This window comes from Elgaria multicarinata, chromosome 17 (assembly GCF_023053635.1).
Source record: "Elgaria multicarinata webbii isolate HBS135686 ecotype San Diego chromosome 17, rElgMul1.1.pri, whole genome shotgun sequence".
NCBI lineage: Eukaryota > Metazoa > Chordata > Lepidosauria > Squamata > Anguidae > Elgaria > Elgaria multicarinata.
The window spans coordinates 26,080,086-26,101,608 of NC_086187.1; the positions used below are offsets into that span (position 1 = coordinate 26,080,086).

General features: G+C 40.5%; 3 protein-coding genes across 4 annotated transcripts in view; 1 reads left to right on the forward strand and 2 right to left on the reverse strand.

The window, feature by feature from the left end:
- Nucleotides 1–19,824, reverse strand: part of GPER1 (G protein-coupled estrogen receptor 1) — a 44,545-nt gene extending 24,721 nt beyond the window's left edge. Inside the window, exon 1 of the mRNA XM_063142911.1 lies at nt 19,800–19,824. The gene's annotated coding sequence lies outside the window, so the exon portion shown is untranslated. The remainder of the gene's footprint in view (nt 1–19,799) is intronic.
- C17H7orf50 (chromosome 17 C7orf50 homolog) overlaps nt 1–21,523 on the forward strand; it is a 129,187-nt gene that overhangs the window by 40,041 nt on the left and 67,623 nt on the right. The gene's annotated exons all lie outside the window — the stretch shown is intronic.
- Nucleotides 2,456–19,889, reverse strand: GPR146 (G protein-coupled receptor 146). 2 transcript variants are annotated; one of them, XM_063142913.1, is made up of 2 exons: nt 19,800–19,889; nt 2,456–7,684 (listed from the first exon to the last, which is right to left on the reverse strand). In XM_063142913.1, exon 2 carries the CDS (start codon nt 7,638–7,640, stop codon nt 6,639–6,641), a length of 1,002 nt encoding a protein of 333 aa, XP_062998983.1. In that variant the 5' UTR covers nt 7,641–7,684; nt 19,800–19,889; the 3' UTR covers nt 2,456–6,638. The 2 variants fall into 2 exon arrangements, with proteins under 2 accessions (XP_062998983.1, XP_062998984.1); XM_063142914.1 differs by lacking the exon at nt 19,800–19,889 and adding an exon at nt 11,017–11,253.

Genomic DNA, 21,523 nt, shown 5'->3' on the forward strand with positions numbered 1-21,523 from the left:
TGCTAAAAGCGATAAGCCATCACAGATGAATCCAAGAGCACCCCCCAAACTCTGGAGGGAGTGCAACGCCATCCAGAACAGGTAAACAACCCAACTCCTGGACTTGGAAACCATCCACCCATAGGGTCTCTGTCTTGTCAAGATTCAGCTTCAGTTTATTAGCCCTCATCAAGGAGTTCAGTTTAATAAATAGCCATCTTTTTAGTCTGCTATGTCTTTGTTGTATAATTATATTAATTGTCCAAGATTCCACTTCTGCCCTAAAATATAAAGAGGCTTCCTTGAGGCCACTGGGTGTTTCTTATATAAATGACTTGTAAACAAGATGACTAAAACTGTGGTTCCAGGACCAGTGTGGAATTTGAACACAATGTTCTAGATTGAGAGGTGGGGCTCAGGCATAATCTTTGCTAAGCTAGGATGAGGAGTTCTGTAGAATGCTAAGGAAATTGATTTGAGTGGCAATTCTGAAGCAGGGGGAGTGAGGTTTTACACGTGGTTTGTTGGAATTGAAAGCAACACAGGGGATATCACTATTTCATCTGGAACTCTCAATTTTCACACTGGAACAAATGGGGTATGTTGAACATAGGATCTTGGATGTGTGATCACTTCTTGAGACTGGAAAATAGAAAACTAGAATTTATGAACACGGAAAAATAAACTCTGGACCAAATCCTTTATGCCAAACTTCTCAACTGCCACAATTCCTTTCACATCTGACATGAGTTTTTCCGGCACAATCCTTCCAATACTGTGGCTTCATATTCTGAACTTGTTTTGTGGGACTTGTACAGAAGACCATGCAGATCCTATTGAGATGAATAGAAGATGACTACTACCACAATGAGTGGGTCTCAGTCTACTAGAGAGGAAACTTTTCCATTAATGTTGTGTTACAGAAACATCCAAAAACATCAGTTAATCACAGATGCCCCACAAAGGTGAGACCAAGGAGGAGGGGAGGAGGATGGTGGAGGAGGAAGAGTGAGCAGAAGCTGACCATCATAAAATTGCTGTTCTCCATCATGTTCCTCAGTAAAGGAGAGATGGAGGCAGAGTGGGAGCCCACATCTAGCTTGCCCCTCTCATAATTAACTGGCGTCGTAGCCTCCCTTTTCTCCCACTCACTGCCTACGAATTCATATCAGGCTTCCCCATTTCCCCTTTTCCTCTCCACCCACATCACTTGCGGATGTGACCAATGTCCACCTAAATGCCCCTCCAATCCCAAACTTGCTTTTGTAGCTCCATTGAAATCAGTGGGTCTTGCTTCCATGTTGAGTTCCCTGAGGGATTTGTACTCTCTCCTTTTTAACTTATTAGGACTAAAAGCTTAAACAAAAAATGTTTAGAAAATCCTATTTCTTGTTAAACTATGAAGATCTAAGAACCTTTAGCAAAGCTATGTTTAATAACAAGAAAAGTTACTTTATGTGAGTTATATTTTAATGTAAAGTTATCAGTATATGTCCAATAAAATAAAAAATAGATCTGAAGATTTCCCCCTTACTAATTATTGTTAGTACAAAATCAAAATGGTGCACACTTTGTTTTAAGTCTGTTGATCAGCTGTGGGTGGTGCTTCCTAAATATTGAGCTTTAAACACACAGAAAAGGCCAAATCTGTAATATCACTTCCAGGTAAGTTGTTGAAATATTGCAACCGTAATTTCCAGTAAACTGGAGGTGATATGGCTAAGGAGTCCTCTGTGCCTGATTCTCTGCACATCCCTGGCCATTTCACTGATGCTTTGTGATGATTTATACATTTTTGCCAATAGATTTGTGTTCATGCCTTCTTTTGAAGAGACACCTGCCTCAAACTTGGGAGGATCTTCTCGATCCTCCCAGAGTGCAGGACACAGAATAATGGGCTCAAGTTAAAGGAAGCCAGATTCCAGCTGGACATCAGGAAAAACTTCCTGACTGTTAGAGCAGTACGACAATGGAATCAGTTACCTAGGGAGGTTGTGGGCTCTCCCACACCAGAGTCATTCAAGAGGCAGCTGGACAACCCTCTGTCAGGGATGCTTTAGGGTGGATTCCTGCATTGAGCAGGGGGTTGGACTCGATGGCCTTGTAGGTTTCTAGATGGTGGTGACATACAACAGTAGAAGTATATTGCTAGTTGATTACTGTAGGAAGTTACTAGAATGGATCTTTTGATATGACCCAGCCCTGTGGTCAGGGCTGGCTTTAACTATCTAACTATCTGACTGTCACATTCTTTCCCAGTTGATGTTTCTGGACATGTTTCAAAGGCAGATCCCGGGTACAATACATTACAATAGTCTAGCCTGGATATTATTAGAGGTTTGGATAACTGTGGCCAGGGTTAACCTAGTGAAAGTATTGCCCTCTTGTGTGCCTCAATATTTTATAGAATTGCTGATTCAGAATAAGTATTTAAATCCAAGAAAGTTTAAGCTTTTGCAACAGTGACACAGGTAGAGACAGGGATGAACAATTTTATTAGTTTATTGATTTGACATAATTGTCTCCACCGTTAGGAGGAGAACTACACATCATAAATCATTTTCAAAAATACTAATCTTCACTCTGAGAAAATAATACTGTTAATAATGGCACTCTTGTGCTGACTTCCTGTACACATAAAACCGTATACAGTACTTTTTAATGAAGTTTCTTTTAAAATGGTGATAAATCTGTATCTCAGGAAATAATTTAATAAATTCTTTATAATTCTCTTTTTACATCAGTAGACTGCTTCTCTCTGCATATATACAGTAATATTCATTGTAACGCTAAACAGTTTGGCTCATATTTACAAAGTAACCAGAAACCTTCAGGCATTGAAATGTAAAGGCCCCACATTTGATAAACAGTTTTGAGAACAGATTCCAATTCTAATTCCTTAACATTCTTAATCTTCACTGCTTGATATCTTCCGTAAGACCAATTCCTTTTTACTGGAATAAAGATTGCAAACTCGACTCCTCTTTAGAAATTTACTCGAGTGCTTATCTGAAAATCACACCAGATCCAAAGTTTATGAACGTGTGTGTGGCTACTGTGATTTCTGTTTTGGCATTTTAGAGGTAAGAATAGCATAGGTTGTCTTTGTGGTACATTATCTGGAAAGCAGTTAAACTAGCAGGTTCCCACTTGTACTGCAAACTTCCACTCTCTCATATAAAACTGAATCAGTTTAAGTGGAAAAACACAGAACTTTGAAATGATCACATCGCAGATGAATACAAAGAAATAAGCAGACATTTTGAACTTAAGTGGCTCTAAATATAGGGCACAGTCTTGATACTAGTGACTTGTACAGATGGTTGCAAAAAACGGATAGAAAGTTTTCTTGTATAAAAAATACTGCACTTTTCTTTTTGCAAAACACTGAAATTACCTTTCTAGGACACTGCAGTGAAACCTAAACCAAGGCTGTGATGTACACACTAGGAAGTAAGTGCAATTGAACTTACTTCCAAGTAAACATGCCTGAAGTGCAAGGTGCAGGAGATCCTGTTCTGCTGACCAGGTGAAGGCAGAAGGCCAGGCTCTTTCTTCGTATTTAGACCGAGCCTGACCAGTGCAGACACTTCGTGCTGTCTTCTAATTACAGGGGCTAATGTTGGGGTGTTGTGCTTGTGTCTAGAAGCAAATATTCAGTGAGTAGGACAGAAACATTCATTCTAAGCACACTTAACAGGGAATAAACTCCATTGAGCTCAACGGGACTGACCTCTGAATAAACATGAGTAAGCGAGTGACAAAAGAAATTAACACGATTCTATCTTCTGAGAATTTATGGCGCTTTGTGGAATTTAAACAGGATTCTTTTAATACGTGACTAGCTATTAACTGCTTTGCTTTGGGGAGGGCAACTAGAAATCCATGTGTATGTTTCCCAAACATCTCGTATCAACAGAATATCATATCCAAATAAATTACGTCCGTTTTAGCTGTGCAAAGCAGGCAAACAGCACTTTCTGTTGTACAAAGATGTTGGGAAATCAGTCAGTTAAGCTGGAGCTGTGAGAACTAGTTTTGGAAATCCGTTTTGAGAGACAGGTTTGCCTGCGCATGATGAAAATTGGAGAGAGATCTGAAGAGCATAAAGGAGAGGAATCACAGTTGTTTCCTGCATCTTTTTCTTGTTGAGTGAAACTGCTAGTGAAAGGAAGAAAACAGGGAATGCCTCCTTCCTGTTTTACTAATAATATTATTTTGGTGTTAAAACGTAGTTAGGCTATAGAGGTCTGGTGGAATGTAAGAACTTAAGAAGTGACCTGATGCTGGATCAGACCAAGGGTCCATCTAGTCCAGCACTCTGTTCACACAATGGCCGACCAGCCATCGGCCAGGGATGAACAAGCAGGACATGGTGCAACAGCGCCCTCCCACCCAGGTTCCCCAGCAACCGGTGCACCCAGGCTTACTGCCTTGAATACTGGAGATAGCACACAACCATCAGGGCTAGTAGTCATGGATAGCCTTCGCCTCCAGGAATTTGTTCAACCCCTTTTTAAAGCCGTCCAAATGGGTGGCCATCACTACATCTTGTGGTAGTGAGTTCCATAATTTAACTCTGCGCTGTGTGAAGAAGTCCTTCCTTTTATTTGTCCTGGATCTCCCCACCAATCAGCTTCATGGGATGACCCCGGGGTTCTAGTATTTTGAGAGAGGGAGAAAAATGTCTCCCTGTCCACATGTAGGTGCTGAATATGGAATACCAAAAAGCAAGTCATGAAAGGACCCAAAATATGTGAAAAATTCTGTGTAATGTAATGCTGGGGGGCGGGAGGAGAAGGGAGAAGGTGGTTGAAGGTTCTGAAACATAGTGCGCCTCTAACACATGCAGTTATGCTCATGCCGGATAGCCCTTTATGTAGACAAACCTCAACAGAGTGAACTTATTGATGTTACATAAATTAAAGAGCGTTTGAAGAAATATCTGTTCAATAAATTACTGAAAGAATAATTTAGTTAATTCAATATGTTCCTGAGAAAAATAGGTAAGTTCCTAGCAGGAAGATTGGAATCAGGGGTGTGAAGAGAAGAATGCATGTGTATTAAAGTGCGGAAAGGAGAGGAAGTATTATGTGCATGATTAACCATTTTCCATGTGTTTGTGTAGCAGAGACAAATGTTTGTCCTGAGGCCAAAGCAGGCAACCGTTTGCTGTAGATTGCCCGATGTGTATGTCTGAGGTGCTTCTGCACACCCATGAGGAGGTTGGCAATTTCCCCCTTCCATGCGCAGCCCCTCATACTAAACTGAACACTGTTCTGGAGCATCTCTTGCCTTTCCGGTACAGCTTTTCTGCAGTAGGATTAAAAAGGGTCTATGTGAGCAATGAAACACTGTATTACGGCCCTTTTGACCCTAGAAGAATGGCAGAAACCTGGTCCAAAGCGGCACAGCAATCCTGCTCCAAATGCATTTCATAGGCTGTATACTCACGTCAAACTGTTGCTCTGTGGCACAAGCTAGTAAGAAGCTACCAGTAAGTTGCATCTCCTCCAAAAGCTCCTGTCAATCAATACCTAAATCATAAATTTCTGTTTTTGTAAACCTTTAAAGTTGCCCATTATACAGGTAATAAGAAGCACATTTATTCAGTTGTTAAAAGAACATAAGTGTGCCTGTATGAATATGTGTGGACCATAACAATTAAATACTTTCCAGAGGGGTAGCCGTGTTAGTCTGTTTCAGCCAAAATAACAAAGAGGAGTCTTAAAAGACAAATTTATTCTGCCATAACTTTTGAGGGCACTGTCCCCTTCAGATGCATCTGATGAAGTACACAGTGTCCACGAAAGCTTATCCAAGAATAAATCCATTAACGGTTAAATAGACACTCCTTAACCCTGTGTGATCTTTTCATTTTCATGTTAAAATTGTCAACGCCTCTGTCCTTCATTTTTATAGGAGAATATTTTTAAAACTTTCTTGAAAGGTGGCTACTTCTGACTGAAATGATTTTGTAATGCAAGTAAAGAAAACTGATTTGGGTGTTTTTCCCCCATATTTTCTGCAGTATGACTATATGAATACATCAAAACAAAGATAAGTCTGCGAATAATCTATTTTAGCTTTGCAAATAAATGTTTCCTTTAAATCAGGATTTTACAAAATCTCCCTTATTTATATTAAATATTAAAGTAATTTTATCCTTGATACTTCATTGTTTAGAGTGTTACACAATTTGACCAGCTTGATCATTAGTGGATATTATCTTAACTGAAAAGATGCTGTCCTCACCTTGAAATAAAACTACTTTGTAACATTAAAAATCATATTATTTTATATGGAACATAAAATATCTCTTTTAACTCTACGAGATCACAAAGTGCTAGGTGTTCAGTCAAAGCCTCCAGTTGGCCCACTAGTGATTTTCTCTAGACAGAATTACTAGAGCAAAGCATATACTGTGTAACTGAATCAGTGCATTGAAAAATTTTGGGAATTAAAAGGTTTTAAGCCACAGACAGATTCTCAGTAGCGTTTTCCAACCAGCTTCACTACCTGTGTAGGTTACAACTGTGAGCTGCTGATTTACAGTGTAATCCCCTTCTCATCCTCCTAGCTAGGCGGCCTCCACATGAGAGTGTCTTGGGCTATAAGCTTTGCAAACTAGGTATGGCCCCAGCAACATTCATTCATACCTACGTTATAACTTGCTGAACAACTGTGCGCTCATGAGAGCATCCTTGATTTCCACAGTGCAGTTTTTTAAGCAGCCGTTGCAACTTGTTTGGAAAGTTTTTGTGGATGTATCGGTAAAGTAGAGGCATGACAAAGCTGCTTGAAAAAGCCAAGAATTTTGACAGTCCCTTGGTAAAATGTAATATTCGAATATAATTTTCATCCGTGACTTTTCCTTGCATGCTAGTTAATGTGTTTACTAGAAGAGTTACGTAATAGGGTGTCCATAATGTGAACTGTGTACAGACGGTGGCGATCAAAAGCCTGTGCACTGATGGATCCAATCTTCCATTGTCTTGGTCCAGTGGTGTTGCTTCCTTGCGGATTCGCAAAATCAGCACAAGTGCATACAACACGGCAATGGCTGGTACGATGTACCCAATAAAAACCATGATGGCATCTGCTGCTTCTTTGTTCTGCATTTTGGAACATTCGATCATTTTAGTGGACACATGGTTGCAGACGTAGAACAGGAGAGATGAAAAACTGGTTAGCATAGCTCCTCCCCAGATAAATCCACATACATGCTTTGTGTTGTATACACTGGACATGTACGTTCTTGGCAAAGCACGTTCAATGTAGTAGTCCAAACTGAGCAATGTAGTAGAGTACATGATAACCAAAGATGATACATTGAATAAGATAAGCAAGGTAATATAGACTTCACTGTTGAAACTCCAGATGGCCCATTTTGTACTGGCAGGTCCTAGAAGGTACATTGGTGCGATTGCATTGATGATGAGGCCAGCAATTGCAATATTGACAAAATAAACATCTGGCATGGTCATTGTCGCTTTGTTGTATAGGTTGACTAGGACCAGTAGGGCATTATAGCAAAGGCCAATCGGGAAACAGATGATGAGGTAGAGTAGTGAAAAAATGGAAAGTACAAGATGAAAATCATGGCAAAGATGCTGGTCCTCTATATTTTTGGTACTATTGAAAGCTTCGCAGCTCCACATAGTGACCTTAATGTTCGTGTCTTTTCTGCTGGTTACCAGCTTTGCTAAATGGAGAAAAAGAAAGACAGTCAATATTTTTTTTACTAAAAAAAGAAATGGAAAAATATCTTTCTCTCAACCATACATGCCAAGAACTTTAGAAGTTCAAAATATCATTAAAATATAATTGTATAATTTGAAATGGTATATAAATATTGACTCTGTTGTCAATTTCTTTATGCCTACTCCAGGAGCGAGGAAATTTACCTGATTGACCGTTTCTCACATAAAAGTTATCAGTGATGTTGGTTGTTTGTTCATTAGCTTTGCTGTGAGTCTGATTGGGTAGATATTGCTGTTAATTATTGCTGCTGCTGGATAGTTTCCTCAAGTTTAAACTAGTTCTCTCTCGTTCTGTTCCCAGTCACCACAAAGGACAGCTAACCCTTATAATACATGTGGCTCATAGCAGTTCCATAGGCATTTTAAAATGGTTTTTATTCACCAGTGGCCTAAGTTTTTTATGGTAAAAATACCTGTTCCTTCATCTTTTGGGGCATTTCAAATGATCACCTCTCTTTGTTTCGCTTCTCTGAACCTTTGTCCTGCATCGTGACAGTCTTTATTGGAATGTCAAAACTAGATGCAGGCAAGCCTTTGTATCTTTGCAAAGTGAATTAAAAGTGGAGACTGTCATAGGTCTTTCTAAAAGTTTCCCCTCTATGTTTTCCTATACAACGCTTAAGGCCTGTATGTCCTATTGACATATTTACTAACTAAAATATCAGTTGTGCTGTTATTTTGTTTTCCATGGCTAGATGTTTTCATGCATCTCTTCTTCCTATAGTACAATATTATTTATTACATTTCTACAATATGGCTTTAAACACTACAACTTTTTCTGCTGAAAATATTTTAAATGTCCCCCCTCAAATCAATCATTTGTATAGCACTTTGATGTACCAAATGCTTTCCAATCTTGTATGTTGTAATTTTCCTTTCTGTTTTGTATTCCTACTCCTTTAAATGGTTCTGGTTATTCTCTTTTACTGGTCCATATGCCTGGAATGCCTACCTATGACACCTACATGGTGCCATCTTTCTCTGTTTTTTTAAAGAACTCATCTCTTCTATGAGGCCATTGGCTTAACAACATTCAGCACCCAGTTGAAAGAGCTGGAGGCAGCAATCCGAAGACCCCTAGACAGCATTTGAGAAGCTACAGGATATTGTGGATCTCCTCTTCTGAGGCTGTAGACAGAGCTATGACCTCAGAGAGAGAGAGAGATCTGGCCATGAATTTCCTCCTTCTCAGATGCTGCAGAAAGCTCTGTGGCTGCTCCTCAAGATTAGAGATCTGACTTGAGGAAGGGGGAAAAGAGGGAGGGGGAGGGGAGAGGCTGTGGACCTGTTGGATTCTATGCCTCTTGGCATCAGCAAGCTAATGAAAAATGCATTTTCGGAGGGTGGAGAGACTAAAAAAAAAAGTCTTTGCCATTCCTCCCATCCTTGCTGGCAGGGCTTAGGATACTCCATCCTATGGGTTAAGACACCCATAGGATTGGTCTTTTAGTAGTATTCATCCCCTGTTATTCTTGCCTGCCCTTCTAAACATTCTTCCTCACTGTCAAAATATAGATTGTAAGCTCCATGGGACAGTGACATTTCATCTATAATATAAACTACAAGATCAAGCCACATCGGAAACAATTTAATGTAGGTATCCAACATCCTTCTTCTCCCCTACCCCCAAGAAAGCAAATTCAGTCTAATAGTAAAAATTTAATGACTGAAATGAAATGTTATTAAGGAGGTTGACATAAGTGATCCTCATGGGTTTAAGTTGATAGACGCTTGTAAATACTTGGTTGCCTCTTGGCTGTACAGGAATAGCTCAGCTGAGGTGTCAAAGGAGTTGTGTTGATGTACAGCTGGAGAACCTGGCCCTGTATCCCAGCACGCCTGTTGTCTTTTTAAAGCACATGTGCCTTGTTTGTGTCTCCAGTCAGCACCAATCAAGACGTCTCCAAAGCTTTTATCAGGCATAAAAGTGGCTAGATAATTTCTGAGAACTTACTTCCCTCATATAAGATGTTTTTCCCTGCAGGAGCACCAAATGAATGTTTCATAATTGCTTTGATCACGGTTTAATTTAAAGGCGTGTTATTCTTGCTTATAATAATTTCCTCTTTTATTAAACAGCAGGATTAGCATAACTTACTTTATGACTCTTAAACAACTTAATATTAATCTTAAAAAATCTAGAGCAGGACACACGATGACAACTTTAAAGGTATTAACATATAATATATCAATGTGTGCAGCATACACATATGAAACTGTCTTACACTGGGGCTATTGGTTCATCTAACTCAGGGCTGTGATGGGTAGTGGCTCACCAAAGTCTCAGGCAGTGACAGGTCTTGTTCAGTCCTACTTTAGAGATCCCTCTTATTTATTTATTTTTAAACTGAAGGTAACAGGGATTAAACCTGGAACCTTCAGCTTGCCCTCAGAAACCCAGCACATCCTAACTTCGGTGGCTTTAGGACAATGTACCAAACGGTGCTGCTATGCAACCTTCTGTCATTTAGGTTGTGGTTTGGAAGAAGCCCATTTCTATGGAAACGAAGAGGCTAGCAGTAGTCACTGATGTGTTGCAGCCTTTGATTCCATCTGTACCATCTTCACCCATTCTGATTCGCTTCTTGCAAGCCAAGGCCTGGATGTCAATTTATACCCTGAGAGTTAGCCCCACAGTCCTTATTTAAAGTACGGAAGTGATCTTAAAGTAATAAGATTTACTTTTAGGCAGAGAAAGCAAAACTCCCAGTGTTTCTAGGTTTTATAGAATGTCAGGCTTAAACCCCAAATGGCTTAAATAATTAAAATAGTTAAAATCCAAAACATAGTGAAGACTAGTAACATTTTTGTGGTCCGGTAAATGTTTTCTTGCGAAATAACCACCCAAGTGTTCTGTTACATTAGGGATTAATTTAATTTAAAAGCCCATAATAAAAATCTATTTCAGAGGCAATACGAGGTGATTCCCCCCCTCTGAAACCAGGGTTTAATCCTGCAAAAAGGAATGTATAGTATTCCTTTGGCTAAATAGCATGGCCACAGTACTTCTGTTCACGTTGTTTGTTCTTCAGACAAAACAGTCATTTCTCTAGTTATCCCAAGTGAAGTATCATTTCCACGTTAATACAATACAAAAATATACCTTGCAGCAGGTGGCGTGTGTGTTTATGTCTGTGGCTGGGTGTCCACACATTTTTGCATTTCTATGATGTTTCATTGCTGAAGCTCTCTGTCTTTAACTTCTTTGCTTTGACTCTGATTTCTCATAGCTGTCAGCCCCCCTTCCGCCCTCTTCAACCTCTTAAACTCCTACCTTCAGTTCATGTAGCATGTTCCTTTGTACTTCAGCGTCCAAATATGGCTGGTAAATAACATTTCAGGTGAAGAAAGTATGCCGAAGGCTGCATTTTCCCTCTTTGAACGCATCGTGATCGTCTGTGACCACTGGGACTTACGCAGCTCAGTAGTTTTTCTGCATATGAGTGGCACTTGTTTTTCCTCTAGTAAATTACTCACAAAGTTTCTGCTTCTCTTGGCAAACCGTGGCTAACTCCTCCCTTTCTCTGTTTACAGCCAGTTTCAAGGAATGGAAGGCTGATTTCAAAAGGGGAGTGGTTCCTGACATTACACTCTGCTGAGTCTTGTCCGCTTCGGATTGATTGGTAGAAAGGGAGATATTCCTGGAATACTCCAGCTTGGTGTTGGGTTACAGTTGCTTGCTTTTTGTTTTAAATTCCATTGGGCTAGTTTACTGCATTCTTATTAAAATGCAGGTTTGCCGTCAGCTGGCAAATTCCATTGAGGGTATGACATGTTTTACTGGAAACTATTATTGGGAAATTCAGATTTATTCTAGGAAAAATAACTTATCTAAACAGACAACAAAATGCACATTTGCTTTGGATTTAAAAGTAAAAATTGCACAGCTGACCATGCCACAAAGTATTTTTGAAACTCCTGTCTGTTTTGTATGTGCCCTGCTTTTTCAGATAAGCATGACTTAAGAAATCTACTTTCATGATTCTTCAGATTCTGATCAGAGTTTACATTCAAAACCATTACTGAGTAGTGAATTTTTAAGAGCATATTTTCACGAGATTCAAAGTTCTGTTGCATTTTATGCTGTAGATTGTACAATAGGTAATTGAAGATAGGGTTCTTAAAGTCAGGAATGAGCAAACTAACAACGTAACAACAAATACTGCAGCACTCTTACAATCTTGGAGGGATTATTCACTGTTTGTTGTCAGCTTGAGAACCTGTTAGGTATTATGCTTGACTGATAAATTCTAATATGGGATATCAGTTCTAGAATAGTTAATGGTCACTTCCCTGTGAAGAGAAAATAGCATTTCACCCAGGAGAGAGATTCCAAGCCAGTGCAGCCAAGGAAGATTTTGGATTCAAGTGTTGTTGCGTTATTTCCAAGGCCAATAACCAGGGCTCATTTACTGTCTTATGCTCCTACTGTATCAATCAAACTACATGAACATTGTTGAAGTCATAGTTTCATAGGGAAAGCAAATTGGGCAATAGGATCATCTTTCACTTGCAGCTGGCTGAGTCACCATTATTTATAACACAAGTATTTGATCAAACAGAGATAAAATGTTTTTTGAATTAGTGTAGAAGAAAATCCTGCTTGGTCAAGGGTGTTGGCATGAATAATTTGCAGCCCTTTTTCCAAACCTGTCATTTAGGATTGCACAGTAGCACCCATGACCAGTTTGACGGGTGGAGAGTTCCAACTTGAATACATCATATTGAGACATCAATATCTTATAATGAAGATATTGCCATATGGTGTGAAAGTAAACAAGTTATTTTCAAATGCATTTCCTGTTTTTGCCTAAGATATGTCTCCTCCTGTTGTTGTTTGTTGCGCCCCTTCCTAGAGTCGGAAGACCTAAAGACGGTCGTGCACACACTGGTAACTTCGAGGCTCGACTTCTGCAATGCGCTCTACATGGGGCTACCTCTGTGCCTAGTCCGGAAACTTCAACTAGTTCAAAACATGGCAGCCAGGCTGGTCACCGGTACACCTAGGGGTGACCACATTACACCAGTCTTAAAATCTCTTCACTCGCTGCCAATTAGTTTTCAGGCGAAGTACAAAGTGTTGGGTATCACCTTTAAAGCCCTACATAGTTTGGGTCCAGGCTACCTGCAGGATCGCCTTCTCCCATACAATCCACCCCACACACTCAGGTCCTCTGGGAAGAATTTACTCCAACCAACAAAAACAAGGTTGACAACTATTACCCAGAGGACCTTTTCTTCTGCCGCTCCCAGTTGGTGGAATAGCTTGCCGGGAGAGATTTGTCAACTTAACAGACTTCCAGAATTTAAGAAAGCCATAAAGACTGCTCTCTTCCGGCAGGCCTACCCAATTGACTTTTAAGATGCCTTTTTTAATGGTGTGCTGTTTTTAATGATGCGCTGGTTTTACTTTGAATTAGTTGTATGTATTTTATGGTGGTTTTATTTGTGTTGTACCCTGCCTCGATCCAGTTTCATTAAAATTGACACATTTATATCCCGCCTCTTCTCCAAGAAGCCCAAGGCAGTGCACATGATCCTCTTCCTCCTCCATTTTGTCCTCACAATAACACTGCGAGGTTGGTTAGGCTGAGAGTCAGTAAGTTGCCCAAAGTCACCCAGTGATCTTCATGGCTGAGTATGGGCTAGAACATAGGTCTCCCAAATCCCAGTCTAAAGCTCTAACCACTAGGCAACACTGATTGTCCTTCTCATTACAATGGTCAAGATCCAAAGATCTGTGCAACTTGTTTCACATACCCAAGGGCTCTTTGGAATTGAATAGCAGACCCTCCTCTTTATGGCAAATCACTCTTGAAACAGAGAAATTTTAAGAGTTTGCTATAGCATAGTGGTCTGTTGTTTAGAGAGAATAAAAAATCCCATTGGGCACATGTAAGCAACTGGGTAACCATTTGGATCCTGGCCATCTTATATATTGTCACTGGATGCATCAATTCTGTTTCGTCAACCCTTTATAATTAATGGGACAGAGGTTTTATGTTGTCATGTAATTATGTGTCTTCATGCACTGTCTGTACGCATATGCACTGTAACATATGCTAATATGCAACATTTAGTTGAAACTGTCTGATGTATTACAAAGATGGTGAAAGATCAATGCAAGGAACGCTTATGATCTTCCTCCAAATTGGTAAACCATTCAGAGTATGTACTTTTCTGCTCTTATTGCTTTAATAAGAATATGAAGTTCACAGGAGCCTAGCAAAATGTACAACTACTTTAGGGAAAGAGCCATTAAATTGAATTATTATTATTATTATTATTATTATTATTATTATTTATATATATAGCACCATCAATGTACATGGTGCTGTACAGAGTAAAACAGTAAATAGCAAGACCCTGCCGCATTCCAGGCCCAATTCAAAGTGCTGGTGTTCACCTTTAAAGTTCTAGATGATGACCTAAAGGTTGTCTCCTCCAATATGTAACTGCTTAAGACCCTTAGGACATCTTTAGAGTCACTCCTCCAGGTGTCCTCACTGAAGGACATTAGATGGATACCTACAAGAGTGAGGGCCTTCTCCGTGGTGGTACCTTGTTTATGGAATGCCTTCCACAAAGAGGCTCATCTGGTGCCTACACTGTTATCTTTTCTGCACTAGGCATTTTAGTTTTTTAGATTATATGAGTGTTTTTATATATTTATATTTATTCCTGTGCTTTATGTGTTGTTGTTTTGTTTTATATTGTATTTTATTCTTTTAGCTCCTGTGATAATGTCTGCTATTGGTTAGATTAAAAATATAATCAATAAAAGTATAAACAACTTTTTGCTATTAGCAGAAATACTGGGACTGGTCTGTCCTAGATTGTATCCTGACTATCGAGGAAGAATTGGATAATGAAATGAAAGTGGTAAAAACTTTGGGAAGAATAGGAGGCATCTAAGAAGACGATGTGGATGCACAGGGAGCTCTCTGATAAACTGAGACTTAAGGAGATGTATAGGAAATGGAAAGGAAGACATATAACCAAGGAGGAGTACTGCAGAGTAGCCTATAAGGATGGTATCAGATAGGCTACCACCCAGAATGAACTGTGACCTTTGAGGGATACTAAAAACAACAAACAACAAACTGGCTATGTTCAGAGTAAGAAGAAGAACCAGGAAAAGGGTAGGGCTGCTGCCCAGGGAAGTTGATGAAGCGTTAGATCAGCCTTCCTCAACCTGGGGCGCTCCAGATGTGTCGGACTGCATCTCCCAGAATGCCCCAGCCAGCTGGCTGGGGCATTCTGGGAGTTGTAGTCCAACACATCTGGAGCGCCCCAGGTTGAAGAAGGCTGCGTTAGATGATGGCGAGAAAGTGGAGCTCCTCAGCTCCTCCTTCACTTCAGCCTTCTCCCACAGAGGAATTGTGTTCCTCTTGGGACAAGCAGGGAAAACGATACAAGACTTCCAGCCCAGAATAGGTAAGTCTTCAGGGCCAGATAAAATACTGGTTATAATCATTGAGAATTCTTGGCGAACAGCGAGGTGTCAGAAGCCTGGAGGCAGATAAGTGTGTATGTTTAGCCTGTGGATGAGAAGATCAAGGGTATACATGATAGCGGTCTTCAAGTTTCTGAAAAGCTTGTCATTCAGAAGGTAGGACTAGAACCAATGGTTGGAACTTGCAGGGAAGCAGATTTTGGCTAAACATTGGGAGAAATGTCCCAGCAATGGAGCAGACAGCTTTGTGTGGCTGTTCTCCTTCCCTGGAGTTATTTAAGCAAAACGTAGACAGACAGACATCAAGGATGCTATAACTGCATCCTGTGTAGCACAGCCTGCATTCAGTTGGACTAAAAACGATTCACTTTATGATCTTAAAAGTCTCTTTGCAAGCTCTATAGGATTTTTCTAGCTTTCACTAAAGGACCTTTCAACCTTTCAAAATCTGCGTGAAATTTGGATCCCTATAGTTCAGCGGATAGATGTATACTGACAAATTATGGTTCACGCTAACTGTGCTTGCATTGGTGCACATGTAACGTAAAGCCAAGGCTATCGATGGCTATTACTCATGATGGCTATATATTACCTCCAGTATTGGAGGCTGGGAACACTAGAGGGAGGGTGCAGTTGAACTCATGCCCTGTTACGTTCTTAAAAGATCAGAGGAATAAGAAAGGGAATTGGAAGGAAACACGAGCACTCACGTCCTACTTGTGGGTTTCTGACTGGCAGCTGCTTAGCTACTGTGTGAGCAGAATGCTGGACTATATATGTAATAAATAAATAAATAAATAAATAGACCTTTGGTCTGATTCAGCACAGCTCTTCTGTTATCAGAAAGGAAAGGGAGTGAGAAATCACTCTGGATGGGAAGGAAGGAGAAGTTGGGAGCGTCTCTTCAAGTGGGTACCTCCCAACTTGTATATTACGAAATGTAGGGAGCCAATATTACATCTGCAGCAGCTGTCTGTGTCTCAGGGTTGGATGATAGAGCATTCTTTGAATTACTAAAAGAAGCCCCACTTATTAAAGGAATTCAGTCTGTGATGGGATCCCACCCCCTCTCCCTCCCTGTCCAAAAAGACTTAGGCCACAGCTAGACCTAAGGTTTATCCTGGGATCATCCAGGGTTCGCCCCTGCCTGAACACTGGATCCCCTGTGTGTCACCTAGATGAACAGGTTTGACCCCTGGACGATCCAGGGATAAACCTTAGGTCTAGCTATGGCCTTAGTTACTGCAGGCCCGATTTAATTCCAATGTGAGAAATTGCAGTACTGTTGATTTTATTGTAGCTCAGCTGTTATTTCAGTACTAAATCTGTCTCAATGAATTTGGCATCACAGAAACAATAGTTCATTCTCTAACCCAAATGTATTTGTTGAAATCATGAGAGCTTAGACGCTGCAAGATAGGTGGAGAGTGAAACTTGGCATCACAGGAGCAATCTCCACAGATATTCTTCTGCCGGTTGGAAAAGACTGGCAGACAAGAGGTACAGATGGCACTTTTCTAGACACCATTAGGCAGCGCTACTTCCTGTCAATAAAACAAGTGAAAGCTGACCTAGTGACTTACCACTATCAGCAGTACATCATGCCAGTTGTACAGGAGATTCCTGTTGAGAAATAGACTCAGAATCTCCAACCCCAGAATGGCAAGACTCATAATGTGTAAACGTTTCCAGGAAATGCATTGAAACTGAATCTTTCCCCCAGTATATATTCATAATAAAGGTTATTGGCTTTGTATGCATTTATAGTTTTGAATGTGAAAAGTCACCAATGTATTCATGATAGCTATTCTATGGCTGAAATTATTAGGAATCTTGTTAGTTCGCCAACAAGTGGAACCCTCTTTATTTAATCCTAGTGGGGATTAACCTTCCTTGTATTTGATGCAACGTGTTTACTTGGAAGTAAGTTTTACTGGACCTTAAGGATATAAGAACATAAGAAGAGCCCTGCTGGATCAGACCAAAGGTCCATCTAGTCCAGCATTCTGTTCATGCATTGTCCAGCCAGCTGCCAACCCGCAGGGACGGTGCTACCATAGAGGTCACTCAGGCAGCCGCCTAGAACGCCAAGGTAAGGGGGGGCGCCGAAAGCCGCACTCCCACAGCAGCTCTGAGAGGGCGGCTTTCGGGGGCGCCGTTCCGAAGGCTTCGCTTTGGGTGGGTGCCCACCCAGCCAAAGCGAAGCCAGGACGCTGGGGTGGGTGGGCAGCTTTGGAATGGCACGCCCGGAAGTCGCTCTTCCAGAGCGACTTCCGGCCGGGAGTGCTGTTCCGAAGCTGCCCCCCTGCTGGCCCCCCCACCCCAGTGTCCTGGCTTTGCTTCAGCTGGGTGGGCGCCCAGCTGAAGCAAAGCCAGAACGCTGGGGTGAGGTGGCTTCAGAACGGCGTGCCCAGACGTCCTGGCTTCGCTTCAGCTGGGCGGGCGAGATGGCTCTCTGCATCCAGGTATGCTGGGGTGTGTGGGTGGGTGAAAGCAGCTCACCTGCTTAGGGCACAAAATAGTCTGGCACCGGCCCTGCCGACCAGGAACGCATAAGCAGGATAAGAGTGCAACAGCACCCTCCCACCCATGTTCCCCAACCAACGGTGTACATAGGCATATTATCTCTGATACTGGAGGTAGCCTATAGCTATTATAACTATTAGTACTTCTTAGGATACTTACTAACCAAAGCTTTAATAGCAACCATGCTGCTAACCAGCTTTAAAAGCAAGGGGAGTTGAAAAACCATTTGTGATATGGGAAAAGGTGTTACATGCGTCTTTGAAACATTGCCCAGATTTAAATAAAATAGGGTTGGTAAATTCATGCCCCTCCGTCGTCAGAAAATATCCATATTTTTAAAAATCAAATTATTAAAAAGAATCTGCTCCTTGCTCTCTCCATGCAAAACAGGTTTTTGAAATTCGTTAAAAAAACAAGAAGGCCTCTCTGAACACTGTGGCTCATACAACTTTTAAAAGGGTGGTATGGAAAAACCACCCAACTCCAATTTCTTGCGGCTTCTCCCTCTCGGGTACACACACACTCACAACGCTTTGGCAAAGTAAAAAGGAGTGGACAGAGTTGCTTCACTTTTTCACACGGTGCATGTGCCAATAAAGCGAAGCAACCAGGAAAGCGAAGAAACATACAAACACGGAGAGTTTCCTTGGGAGAGCTGTTGAAGGCTGTTGGCTTGGAAATTGGGGTTGAAGAGCAACTGGATCCTGCAAATGGAACAGCCCAAATTAACACACACCCGTCCCCAACCCAAATGAAGTTAGGGACATCTCTCCCTTTCAGTATCCTAGGGTGCTCGGGTACAGAAGAGGTCAGGGCTCCTGTATCTTTAATACTTCTGTAGAGAAGGGGGTGATGGCTAGAGCAGCTTACAACCTATGTGAAAAGCTGCACCTGCTGAAATTCTCACTCCTAGACAACTATCAACCCTACAGGATGTTTAATGAAACCAGTCCTATGCCTGTTTAAAGCAAAACTTACAAATGTTTCAGCTCAAAACACTCCATCCAAAATGTATACTGAGAGTATTTGACAATCTAACCCATGTGTCTGAAGACAGTAAGACAACATTTTAATGTGTTTTAATTGGAAACAAATGAGTTGGTATCCAGAACACTGAAGTCATTTTGTCTCTTTTTTCTTTCATTATCATTTATTCTGAGGACATAAAGTTTTGTTTAGTTACTTAGCTCAGACAACTTCCTGAGTGGTAACTATGTTAGTTTGTAGCAGCGAAACTGACAAAGAGTCTAGTGGGACCTTTGAAACTTACACATAAGCTTAATGAATGAGATGAGATGAGTTTTAAGATGCTACAAGACTGTTGCTTTTGCTCAGAGAAGATTTCATTTTGGTCTTGCTTAATACACAGTAGACATGCAGATACCAGACTTGTGAGAACACTATATGTCGCAGTGTATAATATATATGTTGCAAAACAAGATTAATAGTTGTCTTAAATTTATGTTGGTATTAAAGGACTGAGCCAAGTCTGCTACAATCTAATGAAGTTTCATTTTTTGCTAACCTTCTTTTCTAATGACTTAATAAAAATGCAACTGGATTGCTGGTTAAGAGGTTTAGTTGCTGACTCTAATGTATTGCAACATAAAACACTGTGCATTTGCTTTGTCGTGTACCCATCTCTCCCCCCCACACTTGCTTCTGTTTGAATAACTTTGTATTTTATGAATGAGAGAAGGTTAATTATTAAATTGAAGATACTGATACATTTTGGTGCATACTGTAAACTTTTCCAGAAAAAAAATGCAGTTAAGAAAGCTGATATATGATTGAATGGGGTTTAATTAGACATATAATCCTGCTATAGATCCATGCCTTCGCCCCATTTTTGAAAGCCATAACAAAGATTGCAAGGTACACAATGCTTTGATAAAACTGCTTTTCTTTTGAATTATGAAATTCAAAACAGCTACGTACTGCCTTCTGAGGTAGAAATTCTGTGGTTCTGCTTATTAGCGGTTTGCCTGCCTAATATCTAATGCCATTACACATGTTTTATTTATTTTTTATTTTTTAAAAGAGCGAACTACAAAGCAAGCTTGCTGAGCACTCACCTGGTAAGCTCTATCCTGCTTCAGAGCAAAATACACAGGCTTTTTGATAGCAGGCAGGAACATTTTGCTCCTCAAATCGGAACTTTCTCGGAGTAAGTTCAGCAAAATCTCCAGTGTCTCATTTCTGTGAAGGGTAACAATAGCAGAGCTTAGAAGAATGCTGATTCCACCGCATCACTGTTGTTAGTGGCACCAAACCCGGTATATTCACATGACCTCCCCCAACACATACATACACAACATAATCCTTTAAGCTGTGGCGGTGCTCCCTGATTGGCAGAGAGGTCTGTTACAAAATCAAGCCCTCCACAGTGATATCTCTAAGTGATTAAGTCGGGAGGGTGAACGGGCATTAATCATGAGGTCCGATTACTACCCTGAGGCTGATTTGCCTCTGCGGCAATGCAGAGAGAGTCTGAACTCTTTTTTTTTGTATTTTTTGAAAAGTCATCACATTAAAAAGGCTTTTGGCTAGTTAGAGAGCCGTTAAACCTTTTCATACAGATGCATAATAAAACATATCTGGTGCGTGCAGACCATGGAACCATAAACACTAGCGCAGTCCTAACTGAGTAGTCTCATTAAAATAGGTGTACTGAGGCATGTAAAGTTCTTCCATGGGATTTTCTTTCCTGTCAAACATAGCAGCATTATTTTAATAATAAGATAGCCTTAGGAAGTATTCTGGGATGGAATCTTTAACACTACAACAATAGGATCTTAAGCAGTAGGCTTAGTTGAACCAAGTATATACTACTGTATATTATTTCCACCTTTTAAAATGTACTTTTTGCAGGCCTTAATTTATTTTTACCTTAGGTTGCCCAGAAGTTCAGTCTCTGAGTTCATATTCCCAAGCTTAAATATTTAAAGCACCTTTGAAAGGTGAGGGGCCATGAGGTTGTAAGGGAGATTCATTGACTGCAGAAGGTACCAAGTTCAATCTTCCAGTTTTAAAAGAAAAGATCTCAGACAGATCTCCTTTGCAGCTTTGCTACCTGTAGAGCCACTCTTACGAGTGGACAATGTGAACAAGATGGACCAGTGGTTCAATTTGGTATATGTTGGCTTTTCAATGGACTAGAATGGGAATGAACTCCCAATGTATTTTTTGTATTCAGCTTATTCCACTGTTCTCACAGTTTTTATTTACTCTTAAGCCATTGCCACAATATGACAATCACTGGAGGGTGGACTTCATTAACAATTGATTAGCAGAAAAGTGCATAAATTACAAGGATCCACCTAAACTATTTCTATATTCACTACAGAAATTTATTTTTTGTTGGGGGCTTAATTTTTTAAAAAATTGGCGCCCATAATGCTATCTCATTGCTTTGCCAAGTTTACTTACGGATTGGTGGCCTGGCGGTTTGTAAAACAATTATTTTGAATGACCATTCCTTGATCATTTCTTTAGCAGTTTTAATTTCTTAAATGGATGGATTTGTCCTCACAATAGCCCATGGAGGGAAATCACTATTATTTATATTTTAGAGATGGAGAGCTGAATCTGAGAGGCGATGGTTTGCCCAGAGATTCACATCATGTCCATTCCAGAGGTAGCTTCAACCAAGGTCTCCAGAACAGAACCCTGATGCTTGTTTCAGAAGTTTAGGTGCTGTAGGGCAAAGGCATCCTAGGTGGGTTTACTCACAAAGAACTTCTTTTCTACTCTGTTGGGGTTTTCATTGGGAGAGTTTAGATGATGGTGTCAGTTTTGT

Bases quoted from the DNA above. Each gene is read 5' to 3' on its own strand.
- GPR146 (XM_063142913.1), bottom strand. From the start codon at position 7,640: ATGTGGAGCTGCGAAGCTTTCAATAGTACCAAAAATATAGAGGACCAG.